Source organism: Pleurodeles waltl, chromosome 4_2, assembly GCF_031143425.1.
Source record: "Pleurodeles waltl isolate 20211129_DDA chromosome 4_2, aPleWal1.hap1.20221129, whole genome shotgun sequence".
Taxonomy (NCBI): Eukaryota; Metazoa; Chordata; class Amphibia; order Caudata; family Salamandridae; genus Pleurodeles; species Pleurodeles waltl.
Window position 1 is genome coordinate 388,295,851 of NC_090443.1, and position 18,326 is coordinate 388,314,176.

Consider the following 18,326-nt stretch of genomic DNA (forward strand, 5'->3'; position numbering starts at 1 on the left):
AAAGCGAGCTTACTCCAGGATCACAGGGGACAGATGTACTGGTGTGTCTCTGACATATATTTCCATGTCATCTGTGTATAGGGATATATTAAGTGGGCACAAATGGAAATTTAAGTCTGACACAGAATGTCTTTGCCGTATGACATGTGACAGTGGTTCAAGAGTAAAAGCAAATAGCAGTGGCAACTGGGGGCACCCCTGTTGCATCCCTCTGCTTATTGGAAATTCTGTGGAGGTATGTCTGTTTATTCTTAGTCTGGCCACCAGGATCTTACACAAGAGTCATATCCAGTGCATGAATGTTTCCGGCATCACCATTCGTACCAGAACTGTGAAGATATATCCCCATTCAATAGAACTAAGGCACATATTTGTAGATTTTGTTGCAAAACAGCGCTATCGCAGTTTTGCATCAAAAACTTTACTGCCAGCTTGTGTCATTCTCCAACGCATGCCGGGCATCATATTTATTGGATGGTACAAGCTGGCAGTAAGACCCGGCTAGCGTCCTGATAAACAATGCTACCCGGGTGGGGGTGGTGGTAAGGAACTAGGACGTTGTGCCTCAAAAAATGAAGCTCGCCTGGTTTGAGGCAAAAAAATGCCTCTAACCAGACTAGCAGCGCCATTTCCTGGCACACAACCACCAAAAACAGGAGTCATGCCCATCACCACAGTTGCCAGCACCGGGGACAAATGTCCCCTGAGCATGGCCATGGCACCCTGTGCCATGCAGGGGGCCCCAAGTTAGGGCCCCCGATGGCAAAGAAAATAATAATAAAAAATACTTACCTGGACTTACCTGGGATGAGGTCCCCCATCCTCCGGTGTCCCTTTGGTGGCGGTGTGGCTGTTGCTGGGGCTTGGGGGGGGGGAAGTGTGGACCCATTCCACGGTGTCTGACCATGGAAATAGCTCCACAGGTCCCCTAACGCCTGGTCTGACCCAGGCATAAAATAATGGTGCTAAGCAAGCTTAGCACCATCATTTAGCCCCGCCTCCCACCCGTCGCTCATTTTAGCACGGGGGATAAATATGGAGCTATGGCGATAGCACAATTATTTGGATAGGAACGCCTACCTTGCATCTCATTGACACAAGGTAGGTTCACTCATCCAAAAAATGGTGCAAACTCCAATATTTTGACATTAGACGTGTCGAACATCAAAATATAAATATGGAGTTAAGTTTGTGCCAAATCTGCATAAAAATAAAGATGCAAATTCGGTGCAAAAAGAGTATAAATATGCCCCTAAATGCTTTGGCGGCGTCCAGCAGGACCGCTGATATGGATGGATTCAATTGATGTAGGAGCGAAAAGAGGTTGCACAAATTATGTTCTGTAGATCAGAATGGTATAAACCCTGACTGATCAGGTAACATCAAGTTAGGGAGTAGTGGTTGAAATCTGGTTGCTATAATTTTAGCTAGTGTTTTTGTGTCAGTGTTTATAAATGATAACAGTCTGTATGATTCACAGTATTCTGGCACTCTGCTTGGATTTAGTAGAGTCACTATTAGACCTTTTCTCAGGGAGGGAGGTAACTGCTGTTTATGATATGCTTCTTCATACATAGCATGAAGATATAGGGCCAGAAGTTCAGCGAATTCTTTATAGAATTCCCTGTTTAGGCCATCTAAACCTGGCACTTTCCCATTTGAGAGCTTACGTATTGCATCCCTGATCTCCTTCACCATTATGGGTGTACCAAGTATTCAGACTGTCCGGTAGACAGCCAGGCCAGCGCCATATCATCTAGGTAGGCGCCAATTTTGTCTATTGTGACTGACATGCAAGTGCTATAAAGGTTGGTATAAAGTTACATAAAGGACTTTAATATTGAAGGAATGCCATAGTGTTAGTTCGCATCTGGGGTGACTATCTTCAATATATGTTCTTGTACTTTAGGTTTTCAAAGTTGGTTAGCTAAGCTGCAGCTAGGGCGCCCCCCTCACCATATGCCCTTACCACGTGGCTCTTCGATAAGAACTGCTGTTCTTGGGCCACTAAGTCCTAAAAGTTCATAAGCTGTTCATGGATGTCAGCCAAGGTGGCTTGCCTTGGGTCTATTGCATAGTCCCTTTCTAAGACTGTGATGTATCTTCTTTTTTGTAATTGGTTACAGATTGATTTGAGCACTCCTGCTTGTGTACTGATACAGATTCCCCTAATCACAGTCTCGAAAGCCTTTCATATCATATTAATTTATGTTCTGTTTTTTTGTAATTGGGTACAGATTGATTTCAGCACTCCTGCTTGTGTACTGATCCAGATTCCCCTAATCACAGCCTTGAAAGCCTCTCATATCATATTAATTTATGTTCTGTTTTTTGTAATTGGGTACAGATTGATTTCAGCACTCCTGCTTGTGTACTGATCCAGATTCCCCTAATCATGGCTTTGAAAGCCTCCCATATGATATTAATTTATGTTCTGTTTTTTGTAATAGGGTACGGATTGATTTCAGCACTTCTGCTTGTGTACTGATACATATTTTCCTAACAGTAGATTGAAAGCCTCCCATATAATATCCTTCCCATCTACCAACCCCGCATTTGTGTTAAAATATTCAAAAATAGCTGTTCTAAGCCTTTCCTTGAAGACAGCATCCAGAAAGGCGGTTGTCTGGAACCTTGAAGCGTATGGTGGGGTGTGCACAGAAGGAAGTGATATCTTTAAATGCACCGGTGCATGGTCAGACAATGTCTTAGGGATATGTATGATCTCTGACATCCAGGGATGTACTTCACTGGAGATCAGGCAATACTCTAACCAGGACCACAATCCTTGTACTAATGAGGTGAATATGCCTTCCTGTGTCCTGGATGGCACATCCACCAAATGTCCACCAGGCCACTTTCTTCAATTCCATCATGTAAAATCCTGGTTGACAGTTTAACATGCCAGTCTGTTACAGCCGACCTATCTATAATTTGGTCCAGGTAAGAGTTAAGGTCTCGCCCACAAAATATATTCACTGGTGACAGCTCATGGAAATGGTGACACACTGTGGTGTAAAATTCTGTGTCATCGACATGTGGCACAGCAGTATGTGTGTGATATTCAACACATACATGACTTTGATCACAGGTAATATGTACCCTACCCCTGACCCACCAACGTCAGCATCCAAACCTTGCTAAAGACAATCCAATTTTCAAGCAACCACACTATGAGCCAACCAACAGAACAATACAAAACATATAAGTTCAGTCTACTTATCAAAGTCATTTGGAGTGCTCCATCGTGGGGGCTGCCAGAGTCCCAGCTCTCCAGTGATGCGGAGGTGGCCGGAATAGCATTATGCTCAACATCCCTTCAGATCGTGCAGGTAGTTGGGGCTGGATTGTCAGTGCTGATCTCTCATCAGGCTTCGCCCCCAGCCCTGTCCCGCAGGGAGGCATCGATGTAGTTAGTGCCCATTCAACCTGTGCTGTATGTTTTATTAAATTTCCTCTTCTTCACTGTCTGCACAGCGTTTATCCTTTTTCCATGAAACAAGATAAGTTAGTTGCCTTGGAAGTTGCAAATATTCTCTGCTTTCCTTTGTGTTCTTATGCAGAATCTTGCTGGGAAGACCACAGCATATTGGATTCCCGGTTTTTGTAGTTGTAGTTTAATGGGTGAGTATTCCCTTCACACCACCTGCATTGGTGCTGTAAAGTCCAGGTAGATCGAAATCTGGTTCCCCTGATAATTGAGGTCAACTTTCTCTTTTGCCAATCTAAGTACTGCATGGTGATCACAGTCTTTAAGCAGTCATGCTATAATGAGACATGGAGGCAACCCAGGCGGCGGTTGTGCCATCAAGGATCTGTGCGCTCGCTCAACCACCAACATATGCAAAACGCTATCTACCCCAAATTGTATGGTGATCATCTGCTCCACATAGGTCTTCATTTTCACAGTGTTTGTCAATGTGGGTACTCCTGAGATGCGCAAATTGTTTTAGCAGGAGTGCGCCTATAAATCCAATTTTTTTTGCCTGGATCACCACTAGTACTTTCTCAATGCTGAGGCACTTTGTACTCACAGTATGGAGTTCATCCTCAGTGGTTGATATTCGCTGCTCTGCAGTCATGAGGTGGGACACATGTTCATCCAGTTTCGCTGGCAGGTGATCCATATGCAGATTCAAGGAGTCAATTTTCCCGGCGATTGATTAAAGGCTTTGTTGTATGGCTAGCAGCGTGTTCTCCAGGACAGATGCCCCTTGTGTGTCTGTGTCTTGACTTGACTTTGGTCAGGTTGCAAGACTTCTATTGATTTAATTGAGCACTGAGCTTCAAACATGTTTGTTTTTACCTGCCTTCGCCATTTCAACAAAGATGGTGACCCTCACTCTCTGTGATATAGCCCACGATGTTGGTGGTCTCAGGGTCTTGTTATTTTGTCACTTTATCACCATCTCAGGTCTACATTGAAGGTGTGTGGGGTGTAACCGGTGGCGCTATATCTCCTGGCTTTCGTTCTCTTTAGACATGCTTGTCACCAGGGCAGTTGCATTGCCACCATTCATGCGTGTGCCAGTTCGGTGGGGTTGCATATATAAGGGACAGCTAGGTTTCACTGCTACGTCTTGACAATGCACTCCTGCCAGCTTCTCCTGGTTGTGGCATATCCAAATCTGATTCTCCCCACATACAAAACATGGAATCTGCTCTCTTTATGTATTATGACTTTGGGGGCACAAGGGTGGCTCAACTCAAGTCAGATTTATCAATGCAAGGGGGCGCAAGGGAGATGCAACTGTTAAGTCAATTTGATTAAGCCACGAAAGGCCACCTTGCATGGACCTGTGTGGCTTGATAAATCTAGAGTAACGTAACACAGCACAAATAGCTGCATTGCAGTACTCTGCCCCCGGGAGGCGTTTGATGGGTGGAACATCTGTGGTCCCATGCATCTGCCCATGGATCTTGGCACATTCCCAGATTTACCATTACTGGTAGTCCTGGGAATACAGCAAAATGCTACGCCTGCTCAGCTGAGGTGTAAAGATATTTCTTCTTGTTTTTTCCTCTTTCTTCATGTACTGCATTTTGCAGCACACGTAGAAAGAGGGAAATGCCTCAGAGGACTGTTATTGCGCAGAAAAACAATCCAGTCTGCAATGCAGGCACCATCGAACCATGGGCAAAGGTGCCTGCATTGGTACTAGGCATCAAATGAAAGGACAATATTTTGCCATTTCATGTGAAATATGGTGCATTCCTGCCCTTTCCCGTTTACGCAGCGCAGCAAGGTGACTTGCTGCACTATGTGAAAGCTTGATACATATGTCCCTCACTTCTTTTATATTATTGCCTCTCCCAATATTCTAAAATATGCTTGATGATTAAAGCAAAAATCTTTATTAGCAAAGTGCATGCTGAGGCATTTAATGCTCACTGTGAATGATTTGTAAGAACTGTTTTAAGATCTGGCATCGAGACAGCATTAGGTGTGTTGCCAGTTTCTTGTTTTTCAAAAGAATCATAATAATACATAAATTATATGTATACATACGGGGGCTTTCATTCAGCACTTTCCAGTCAATGGCCTGTTCAAGAGTCATTCACATTTTGCCTCCTCCCTCTACAGCACAGAACACAGGGCTATGACTCAGCCCACTACAGCGATTGGTTTTCTTGACTAATGGCACTTTGTTGGTGCACATCTGCATAAAAGGTACTTCAGTGCTTGGCCTGATGCGCCAATCTGCTTTGATTTCAGGTTTATTTGTGTGATGAGTCATTTTTATTTTTGGCAAACATACCTATGCCATTTAGACAGCGGCATTTGTATTTTTTTAAACTCCTAAGCTCAGACTTATGGATGGCTGGCGCCATTCAAATGCCACATTAGTGTAATTTTTTTTAATGCTAATGTGACGCTGGAAGGGCAAAAACACTGCGCTATCTTTACGAAGTGGCACAATGCTTGCATTGCGCCACTTCATAACCCCTTTAGCCATATTATGCATGCGCCAGGCATAAAGTCTGCAAGGGGACGTTCCGGCGCTGGGGGACCCATAAAAATTATGCATAGGAATCTATGAGATTCCTTTGCACCTTTTTATCATCATTTTTTAATGCCTGCTCAGTGCAGGCATTAAAAAGAGGCTCCCATTGTTTTCAATGGGCCGCTGGGTGCTTTGCAGGATTAGTGTTAGAATTTTTTACGCTAGTCCTGCAAAGCGTCGTACTTGCATAAAATTTATGATGCTAGTCCCCCTGACTACTGCCCTGGTGCTCCGTATTTTAAACACAGCATACACATGGTGGCATTAGAGCGATGCTAAACCGCGCAAGAAAAGTAGCTCCACTTTACATAAATCTGCCCTTTAATGCCTACAGTATCGGTTTATAAACAAATAAACACATTAAAACATGCATGCTTGCCAAGGTCATGCTTTTGGCTTTGCAACTGCTTGCTCAAAATTGCTTTCAGTGAACACTGGCACAATTCACAATTTGAATTCTGTTACCCATGGAAGAACTATTTCATGGAGTGGGTATTTCTTGATATTTTAATGCTAAAGCTTCCTCTTGTGTTACCTGCCTCAGCATTCAGAGACTGTAGGTCTTAAAATGGTTTTGCAGCTTTACATGATAATAGGAGTTATAATGCAAAGCATGATAATTATTTTATATGCAAATAACGATGCAAGTTTCAACACAAGATTTGCTTTTGAGGTCTCTTAAGTAAATCAATCCATGTCCACTACCAAGGTGTGTGATGAAAAATGCAGAGTTGATCTACTTTGTGCATGCTGCTGCGGTTATCAAGCTGTGAGATCTTGGATACGTTCAACTCAGCATAAAGTTCTGTTACATTCAACCTGTAAATAGACTCTGTAATAGTCTTGTTGCAAATGATATATCCACTACAGGGTTGTCTTCTCATTGAATTGTTGAAAACAAATGACTTAATTATCGATTGTGTTCACCACAAATTGATTTTGTTAATAGTTATTGGCCCTGATGAAGCAATGTGTTGCGAAACACACGTTGGCCTTAAATTGGAAAAGAAATGTAAAAAGACTGCTGTAGAAAATAAAGATCAACTCTCAATATTTAATCTCACCCCTTGGTTGTGGGCACTGATTTACTTAAAAGACCTAAAAAACAAGTTTTATGTTGTTTCCAGTTACAGGTTGTGAGGGTTTCACCCGCTAATTTTTGAGGTTGTGGTGTCAAAATTGTTATTAAACCTCTGCATCCCACTCATTTACAATGGTGCAGGTTTAATCACGGAGGAGACATGGTTAGTAGCAGCAGTGCTGGACATAGTTCATCATCGGGCCCATCCTCATTGTGGTTCCCAAAGGGTCCAAATGGTGGGCTCCTCAGGAGCTCTTTACAAGGAGAGAAATATGCCTCCCTAGTAGTGGGGTTTATAGGATCTGGAAAAGTAAAAATGTGTGAGGGGAGGGATAAAGAAATGTATCAGTCTCTCTCTGTTGCATGGATAAAATCAGTGTGCTTGAATGGCTGTTCAATGAAGAACCTCCATTTAGTGTCCTTTTGTGAATACAGCCACTGTTGGATTTCCGGACAGGAATGCCTTAAAGGGTAGTGGGAAATGAACTATGCTAACTGTTTCTCGATAAACACCCCTACAGAGAGATGCCGCGAGGCATAATCCCATTGTGCCCAAGACTTTAACAGTGGTATAATGTAGCATCCACTTTGAAGAGTAGTAAGTGCTTCTTATATGGTTTAGTGAGTCTTGGATACTAACATGTATGTTGTTAATGTGACTCTTGTAATTGTTCAGTATTGCCTCTCCAGCACAACCCAACTCAGTACTCCCACCTTCACCTTCACTCAGTCATAAAAAATTAACCTTAAACTGTGAAGAAAGGTGACTAACAAAGTGATCTGGAAATTGAATCTGTAGCACATCCGGTTGTTCAGTTAATCAGACCTCAGTCCACTGCATCACCATCAAGAGGTCCTACTTCTGTTCCCAAATTGTGACAATGTGGTTAATGTTTCTTCTGTACACATTGCAGGCATTATTTACAGGGGCGGAAACATTAACAACACTTTTCCAAATTGGGCGTTTCATCATTGATCAGTCTCTTAAGTCCCGCACAACTCATGATATACTGCACTCCGAAGTTCCTTTTTGTAGGATTAAAACCTTGCCACCTTTATTTAACAAAGGATTCAAATCAAATTAGCCTCATTGGTTCCACTACTGCATATGGAGACTCAGAAATAATTTAACTCCTGAGTGCAGTTTATCACAAGTGGCACTAAAACGTCTGGTGGAACACGGGAACCACCATTGGAAATGAGACCCCAATCCCTCTTGTCCTTTCAGAGCAATGAACAAGGTCTTGTTAGAAAGGAGGTCGATCTTACTGTGACTTTTACAAATCTTCTTATTTTGGAGACAAAAAAATCCCAGGCTAATTCACCAAATCGATATTCAAAGAAGCAGTATCACTTTTCATGTTACAAAGAAATTGATTTTGGGAATGATCCGGAATCGCAGCTCCTGCTTTACAACAGACCTTTCCTTTGTCAGCATTCTTGATGACTGCCCACATTCATGATACCTGACCGTCTGTTTTTAAAGAAAATTACTATCAGTCCCTATTTCAACTGCAGCACCAGAATCAAGGCCCTTGTTTTCGTCTTCAATACTTAAGCTTTTATTCTTTGTAGGCTCGGTATGCTACGCACAGATAAAAAATCTGCATTTCCCTTATTTTCTTCTGAGAGGAGATGTTTTTGGCATCCAATGTTTCACTAAAAAGATAAATTCTCTTTCCTGAAGAAAGTGCATCATTGATATGGATGCCTCGACATATGGTACATTTGGAAACGCCCCTCAATTCAAATCAATTCAAGCAAGAGTTTTTCACGTAGGGTTTCAAAAACAATGTGGCCAGATGTCCATATTCATTAAGTAAACCATTCCCTTCATAAATTCGGCTAATTAGGACAGCTGCATCTTCAACAATTATGACTGCACTCTGGTTCTTGAATATTGTCTGATATGTTAACAACACTGTTTGGAGTGTTTAAGGGTGGTAAAACCAAAAATGGTGCAGCATTTGTTTTAGAAAATGTTAGGAAAACTCTGTAAAACATTTAGAGAGTTTAAATCTCTTAACAAAGAGGTGGCCAACAAAAGAATAACAGAACACATTTTCACCCTGTGCCTCAGTTGTCTCATGGACCACCATTGGTGGTGCTTAGAAATGCATAAACACCAGTGTTAGCTGCTTGAACCCCTCGTGGGTTGAAAGAAAGCCATTGGTAGCAGCTAGACCATTTCCTCATATTAGTCAGATTTTGTGCGGAGAACTGCGGGAGGCCGACGTACCCACAATCCCCTCCTTACGTGTTTTCCAGCAGCAGCACAATGGGGTTCACCTCCTTCTTCGGTCGGTAGTAGGCCCTCAGCGGAACAATGAAGTTGTAGAGGCCGTTCCCAGCCCTTTCAGCGGAGACAATGATCAGCTTGTTCTTGAACCTGTAGGCACGGGCATCCTCAAACGGGAAGTGGTGGCAGCCCTGGGGTGGAGGACAGGAGTATATAGGTTACAACTACCTGTAGCTTCAGTCAGGAAAAATGGTTGATCGGCTGGTCAAAACTATTATTTTACAGAGATTAAAATTAAAACATCACATATGACCCTAAATTAAACATATACAAGACATGGATTGCAGTGGAGACAGGTTTTACGTGGATGGTGTTTATGGTGGAAAATAGCCTACAGAAGCTGGGGGCATTAGTATATAGGGCTTTATGATATTCACAAACTCCACAGAAGTCCATAGATGTAAAGTGTGTACATGAAAACACCAGTTCATGATTCATTTATGAAAATCACACATAGTGCCAGCTTACATAGCGTAAATTGTCTGATACGAAGGTATGGAAGGAAGACTGAAAGTTGGCTGTCAAGTTTCCATGGTGAAAATCGATGCTTTGAAAATTTCAACATGGGAGCCTAAGGCACTAGAAGTCATTGTGAGTAATGACAAGTGGTTTTCAAGGTTATTGCTTTTTAATGCTCGAAGGAAGGTGGGTGGTGGGAAGGTTAAAACTGCATTTTTTAAGCCCAGAAATATAAAAGGGGCAGCTTTAAGCATCTCCCGTTAACTGTGAGATTTAATTTCGGTGCCGCCTGTGGTTTCAGCGAGTGGGGGAGCTGTAAGTCCGAAGGAGAGGTCTCAGTTGTATGTTTGGTAGTGCTGATCTGTTTCGTGTCTTTTAGATAAACTATTTCATTTGAGGCTGTAGAGCCCCATCAGTTCCCGCCGCGCACTTGTGTTGGTAAACTATGAAAATCCTGTTCATTCAATTCATAGGGTGTTGAGAGAGAAAATGGTTGTGATCGAGCTTACGAGAGAAAGAGACAGAGAGAGAGAGAGAAACGTCCGAGAGAGAAGAGCAAGCCAAACGGGTAGAAAGAAAGAGCAAAATGGAAGGGGGGAAACAAGTCAGTCGGAGAAAAGTAAGCAAGAAAGAAATAACGAGAAAGAAAGAGAAGGAGCATAAACAACCATACTTTATGGTTACACAACAATTGGTGCACTCTCTTAGCCGGGACTCAGAGATCACCCCGGAACTACAAGTTTATCTCACATTGTTCATGGATGACTCATGCCAGACACCGGAAACGGTTTCAGTGGGGCGGTCTGCACCTAGGGTTCTCACTCATTTAGGTCTCTGCCTCACTCGGGGCTTTGCCTCAATTGGGTCTTTTCCCTGCCGCAGGCTCTCACTCACTCAGGGCTTTCAATCACCCAGAGCACTGCCCCAGTCAGTGCTTTCTCTCTCCCAGGGCTGTTAATCAGAGATCTGCCTCACTCAGGGCTCACTCTCATGCGGGTTCCTTTCTGTCTTAGGGCTCTCACTCACCCAGGGACCTGCCTCACTCAGGGCTTTCGCTCACTGAGATATCTGCTTGACTTAGGGCTCTGTCTCACTCACGGCTCCGCTTCGGTCAGGGTTCTGCCTCACTGGGCCTTCACCCTTTCAGGGCTCTGATTCACTTAGGGACTCGTCTCACCCAGGGTTCTCACTGAGCTCTCACTTTCAGAGGGCTTTCACTCCTTGTAGGAGGCTGGCCTGGCTTGTAGTGGGTACCAAGGGGTACTTACACTCTGTACCAGGTCCAGTTATCCCTTATTAGTGTAGAAGAGGTGTTTCTAGCAGCTTAGGCTGATAGAAGGTAGGTATAGCAGAGCAGCTTAGGCTGAACTAGGAGACATGCAAAGCTCCTACTATACCACTGGTGTCATATGCACAATATCATAAGAAAACACAATACACAGATATACTAAAAATAAAGGTACTTTATTTTTATGACAATATGCCAAAAGTATCTCAGTGAGTACCCTCAGTATGAGGATGCCAAATATACACAAGATATATGTACACAATACCAAAAATATGCAGTAATAGCAAAAGGAAGTAATGCAAGCAATGTATAGTTACAGTAGATTGCAATAGGAGCACATAGGTATAGGGGCAACACAAACCATATACTCCAAAAGTGGAATGCGAACCATAAATGGGCCCCAAACCTATGTGAGCTTGTAGAGGGTCGCTGGGACTGTAAGAAAACAGTGAGGGTTAGAAAAATAGCCCACCCCAAGACCCTGAAAAGTAGGTGTAAAGTGCACCTATATTCCCCAGAGAGCACAGAAGTCGTGATAGGGGAATTCTGCAAGGAAGACCAACACCAGCAATGCAACCAAAGTGGATTTCCAGACGAGAGTACCTGTGGAACAAGGGGACCAAGTCCAAGAGTCGCGACAAAGTCGAGATTGGGCAGATGCCCAGGAAATGCCAGCTGAGGGTGCAAAGAAGCTGCCACCAGATGGTCGAAGCTGTGGATTCTGCAAGAATGAAGAGGACTAGGAACTTCCCCTTTGGAGGTTGGATTTCCCACGTCATGAAGAAGCTTGCAGAGGTGTTCCCATGCAGAAAGACCGCAAACAAGCCTTGCTAGCTGCAAGGGTTGCGGTTAGGGTTTTTGGATGCTGCTGTGGCCCAGGAGGGACCGGGATGTCGCCACTTGGATGAGGAGACAGAGGGGGTGCCCAGCAAGTCAGGGAGCCCTCACAAAAGCAGGCAGCACCCGCAGAAGTACCGGAACAGGCACTTGGAAGAGGAGTGAACCGGAGCTCACCCGAAGACACAAAAGGGAGTCCCACGACGCCGGAGGACAACTCAGGAGCTTGTGCACTGCAGGTTAGAGTGTCGAGGACCCAGGCTTGGCTGTGCACGAAGGAAATCCTGGAAGAGTGCACAGGAGCCGGAGCAGCTGCAAATCACGCGGTACCCAGCAATGCAGTCTAGCGTGGGGAGGCAAGGACTTACCTCCACCAAACTTGGACTGAAGAGTCATTGGACTGTGGGAGTCACTTGGACAGAGTTGCTGAGTTCCAGGGACCATGCTCGTTGTGCTGAGAGGGGACCCAGAGGACCGCTGATGCAGTCTTTTGTTGCCTGCGGTTGCAGGGGGAAGATTCCGTCGACCCACGGGAGATTTCTTCAGAGCTCCTGGTGCAAGAAGGAGGCAGGCTACCCCCAGAGCATGCACCACCAGGAAACAGGCGAGAAAGCGGCAGGATCAGCGATACAAGGTTGCAGTAGTCGTCTTTGCTACTTTGTAAAGGTTTTGCAGGCGTCCTGAGCAGTCAGCGGTCGATCCTTTGGCAGAAGGTGAAGAGAGAGATGCAGAGGAACTCTGATGAGCTCTTGCATTCGTTATCTAAAGAATTCCCCAAAGCAGAGACCCTAAATAGCCAGAACAGGAGGTTTGGCTACCTAGGAAGGAGGATAGGCTAGCAACACAGGTAAGAGCCTATCAGAAGGAGTCTCTGACGTCACCTGCTGGCACTGGCCACTCAGAGCAGTCCAGTGTGAAAGCAGCACCTCTGTTTCCAAGATGGCAGAGGTCTGGAGTACACTGGAGGAGCTCTGGGCACCTCCCCTGGGAGGTGCAGGTCAGGGGAATGGTCACTCCCCTTTCCTTTGTCCAGTTTCGTGCCAGAGCAGGGCTGGGGAATCCCTGAACCGGTGTAGACTGGCTTATGCAGAGATGGGCACCATCTGTGCCCATCAAAGCATTTCCAGAGGCTGGGGGAGGCTACTCCTCCCCAGCCCTGACACCTTTTTCCAAAGGGAGAGGGTGTAACACCCTCTCTCTGAGGAAGTACTTTGTTCTGCCTTCCTGGGCCAAGCCTGGCTGGACCCCAGGAGGGCAGAAACCTGTCTGAGGGGTTGGCAGCAACAGCAGCTGCAGTGAAACCCCGGGAAAGGTAGTTTGGAAGTACCCGGGTCTGTGCTAGAGACTCTGGGGATCATGTAATTGTCTCCCCAATGACAGAATGGCATTGGGGTGACAATTCCATGATCTTAGACATGTTACATGGCCATGTTCTGAGTTACCATTGTGACGCTATACATAGGTAGTGACCTATGTATAGTGCACACGTGTAATGGTGTCCCCACACTCACAAAGTCCGGGGAATTTGCTCTGAACGATGTGAGGGCACCTTGGATAGTGCCAGGGTGCCCACACACTAAGTAACTTAGCACCCAACCATTACCAGGTAAAGGTTAGACATATAGGTGACTTATAAGTTTCTTAAGTGCAGTGGTAAATGGCTGTGAAATAACGTGGACGTTATTTCACTCAGGCTGCAGTGGCAGGCCTGTGTAAGAATTGTCAGAGCTCCGTATGGGTGGCAAAAAAAATGCTGCAGCCCATAGGGATCTCCTGGAACCCCAATACCCTGGGTACCTCAGTACCATATACTAGGGAATTATAAGGGTGTTCCCGTTTGCCAATGTGAATTGGTGAAATTGGTCACTAGCCTGTTAGTGACAATTTGGAAAGCAGAGAGAGCATAACCACTGAGGTTCTGGTTAGCAGAGCCTTAGTGAGACAGTTAGTCATCACACAGGGAACACATACAGGGCACACTTATGAGCACTGGGGCCCTGGCTGGCAGGGTCCCAGTGACACATACACTAAAACAACATATATACAGTGAAATATGTGGGCACTTGGAAACAATTTCAACTTTTTTCATCCAAAAAGTGAAAAAATCAAAATTTCATCTTTTTTTGTCTCAAAAGTGAAAACATTCAACACTAACAGGACCAGAGCTCTTCCTCAGCTGGTGTTCTTCTTACACAATGACCCCCCTCAGCCAGACCACTCCCTGTGCCAGGGTCACCACTGCATTGCTTAGGCAGTGAGATTTGGGGATATGTGAACTTCAAATTTCCTACGAAAAGCAGTGGCTTGCAGGGTGGAGGAGTGAGATGACCAAGGTTTTGAAAGGTCTATTTCCATGGAGATGAGGTTCAATACTGATTTCCATTCAGTGGGCCCTTATCTAGAGTGGCACAGTGGGTGGAAAACAATGGGTTGAAATGCTACCCCAAGCGATTGTCACTGGTTAAACTATTTGCAGGCAATCATTTCATCACCTGTTCGGTGTTTGATTGTCAGTAGTATGCCTGAAACCCAAGACTAGTACAGCTTTCCAAGCCTACTACTGCCAATGTTTGGGAATTCTAAAACATGGCAAATTTGCATCCATTAAAAGAGTTCGTCCGTAGGTGCAGATTTACTACATTTTCTGTACACCAGTAACTATATATATATATTTATGTTTCTGATTAAAAAAATGAACACGCTTTAAAAGACCTTAGTGAAATGAGAATGACAAGAAAAACTACAGACATTGCAGGCCTGAATCAGAGTTCCTAAACCCAACTACCAAGCCAAGAATGCATTTGGGTTTGGGGTGTAGCACAACCCCAACACCACCCCTAAAGCTCTGATGTTGGCCATCCCATCAGGCTTGGTAGTTCTCTCCGATAACTCAAGACTATGCTAATACAAAAGAGACCGTAATGTAGCAAGAGTGCCATGGGCCCCAATGCAAGGAAGAAAATAGTCCCTTTAGCAGGGTAGTAAAGGACAACTGTAATTAGGGAGTTGTGAGCTCCTCCGATATCTCAGCCATGGTGCCACTGCATCTTAAGCACTTATCATAGTAACACCCCTGTCTAAACAGTAAAATAAAAACATAACTTACAGAGAGGATGCTGTTTCTGAAAATCACATGACTGGCTTTTCCCCTGCCCTAGCAGCCCCTCAGAGAAATGTTGTGTTTCTCATTTAGGCCTTTTTACCTCTACCCACTCGCTGCCAGTAATCAGAGCACTAGTATATGGCGTCTACCTGTTATACCTTTAAAGCAGGAGTGAGACGATGGGAGCTTTGAGTGATACTCATAGAAAATGAAAGCAAGGAGGAGATATGGGTGACTAACAGAGGAGTGGGGCTGGAGACAGATAGGCTTTTAAATATATGTAAATTAACCTTAGTCCTGCTTCAATATGAAGAGTCCAGCCTAAACTGCCATGCCATGTCCCAACTGAACAGGAACATAAACAACTCCAGATGTGTTTCAACCTACTTGAGTCTCTTCAGTGAGTTATAGCTTAAGGCCTAAGGCACAGTGAGTATGGCACACTGATCTGGGCATATCCATTCCCCTTAGTGCATTACACTGAGGAAAATACAACGGTGACATGGAGTGCCAGCAAAACATCTCAGCCACTGGCAATGGCACAGGACCACGTCACAGTCCCATCATTTTTCAGTTACTATGCGACCCTCAGCGGAGACCATTGATGGAATCAGTTTTGGTCTTACTTCAAATTAAGCAGTCTACCATGAACTGACAAGCTTTGTCCCCTCTTAACGCGAATACAGATAACTCCAGACTTATTTGGGCGTGGTACAGATCAAGTACTATGGCATAGTGAGAATGGGAACAGCAGCATGCGTATCCAAGAGTTTACAGTCTCTGCCTGGCATTCTACCAATACACCTTCTTATTTCCATGGCATAGACAGGGTAGAATGGCCTCAGTAACAAGCACTATTGAGCTTTTGAATACCTTAATCCCAGACTTCCGTTTAAAATATTACATCATAATAGCCGGGGACTTTAATGCCCAACTTGAATTCAACGCAGACCTCATAGAGGTTATGCAGCTCGAAGACAACATATGGAATATCCCCTCTTATCCCACACAGCAAACATTATATAAAGCTTGCATCAGGGCCACGCAGATAATAGATTTCATGATACTCCATGGTCTCCGTCTTGGCAACGGTCGCTTTCCAGCCGACACCCCCACCAGACCAACTTTTTTTAGGGGCTCATACAGTAGCACACTGAACTATATTTTCCTTGACTTAAGAGTTTGGCATCACATAATAGACGTGGAAGTGGGTAATCCGTTTATCAGTGATCATGCCCCTCTTCAGATCACGTACGAGAGAACTCTTTTAGCAGGAACTGTATCCTCTTCCGCTCCTTCTGGTGGCATGAAGTTGTCTAGTAATAGGCGTACAGTAAGATGGGACTCCTTCCAGAGATCTAATAAGCTTCGAGATAAACTGTGTGTATTAACTTCTACCCACCAGTTATTCGATGACCACTTTACATTTGCACCACTTGAAGTCACGTCTCTCCATTTGGACCTTTTCGCAATCTTGAATGAATTGTTCTCCAAATGTGTCAGGCCACCGACTAACTCTTGTGTCCAACTCAGCAGTAAATGGTTTAACAAGAGGTGAAGAGAGGCTATAAACATTCTGATAAAGGTGCTAAGAACAAAGGATAGATTAGGAATTACCAACGCAAGGTGCCATTACGTACTAACATGCAAAACGAGAAAACTTGAGTATGAAGAGGGGCTCTGGAGCGAACTAGCTGAGGCAGCTAAGGTCCACGACTCCAAACGATTCTGGCTTTTGGTTTCTCGTAGCGATCAGAATCGAGCATTCAACCCAGAGTCTCATTTTACCCCTGATGTCTGGCTCTCCCATTTCAAGGAACTGTATGGCTCCTCACTGGATTGCGACACACCAAGTCCTGGAGAGATGACAGCATCTCACTCGCCTGTGACTCCCTTGCCTCCCTTCACACTAAAGAAACTGTGTTGGCCATCACTGTCCAAAAAGCAGGGAAGGCCCCAGGGTCGGATGGGATCCCCTCAGACATGTTTAATGCGGATCAGAATAATTGGAGTCCGTACGTCAATAGGCTCTCCAATGCTATTCTGACCACTAGATCCTATTGTGACTCATGGAAGGAGGCAATTATTGTGCCCATATACAAGAAAGGAGAGATAAATTCTCCAGGAAATTACAGACCTATCAGTCTCCTTGACAATCTTCAAAAAATATTTTGCCACCAACTGTTGAGCAGGTTGAGGAAATGGATACTGGAAAATCAAATCTTAAGGCACTTCCAAGCGGGTTTTAGAGAAAAAGTCATCACAATAGATCAGATTTTCCGTTTTATTTCTATTAAATGGAAAATTGTTGACGTGGATCTAGGCCATCTATTTGTGGCATTTGTCGATTTAAAATCAGCTTTTGATTTAGTACCCCGCTACAAATTGTGGGAGGTCTTGAACAAACTGGGAGTTCCTTGTTCTATCCTAAATATTATCAGATACCTTTATACTGGCAATTATGCCAGAATTAGATGGGGTCCGCGAGGTGAACTAACTGAAGAGTTTCCCACTGCCCGCGGCGTGAGACAAGGTTGTGTACTCACCCCCACATTATTCCTCCTATTCATAAATGCATGTATCCCCTATCTCATGGAGTGTTCCAATGACGCCCCTAAAATAGGAGGGCAGAAGATTCCTTGCCTCCTATTTGCTGATGACACTTTGTTGATATCCCAAACAGCCACAGGCCTTTCAACCCTGCTCTCGAGGTTTATGGATTTTTGTAATGACCATGGCCTGGAAATCAATCGATCAAAAACTAAATGCATGGTGTTTGGGGCAAAAAAGGCCGGATGAGGAGATCCATCTACTTAGAGGGTGCCACACTGGAAAGAGTCGGTGATTTCGACTATTTAGGTCTGAAATTAGAAGACACACATAAATGGCACTCCCACCACCAGAAAGCAACCCTGCGCTTGAAACAACGGGCGAGTGGCATTGTAAGATTTGCAGCTAGATCCCCTAGTTTTGCCATGATGCCCGCTATAAAAATATATAAATCGCAAGCAGGGGGGGTCTATATGGAGCTGAATTGTGGGGTCATTGCAACTTAGATAATTTGGCAAGGGCGGAAAACTCTTTACTAAAGATGCTGCTAAGAGTTCCCTCCAGTACCCCAACACTTCCTATTCGAATGGATCTAAATTTGCCACCAATTAATCAGATTGCCGCCCTTAGGCCTCTGTTGTTCTGGATTCGCCTATGGTCACTAGATTCTCCTATTCCCTATAGATGCGAGCTAATTAACCTGA

At 44.4% G+C, this 18,326-nt stretch overlaps 1 protein-coding gene across 1 annotated transcript in view; it reads right to left on the bottom strand.

The window, feature by feature from the left end:
* Positions 1–18,326, bottom strand: part of LOC138293872 (potassium channel subfamily T member 1-like) — a 577,968-nt gene that overhangs the window by 124,272 nt on the left and 435,370 nt on the right. Inside the window, exon 20 of the mRNA XM_069233172.1 lies at positions 9,344–9,516. Coding sequence (XP_069089273.1) covers positions 9,344–9,516 — 173 coding nt within the window. The remainder of the gene's footprint in view (positions 1–9,343; positions 9,517–18,326) is intronic.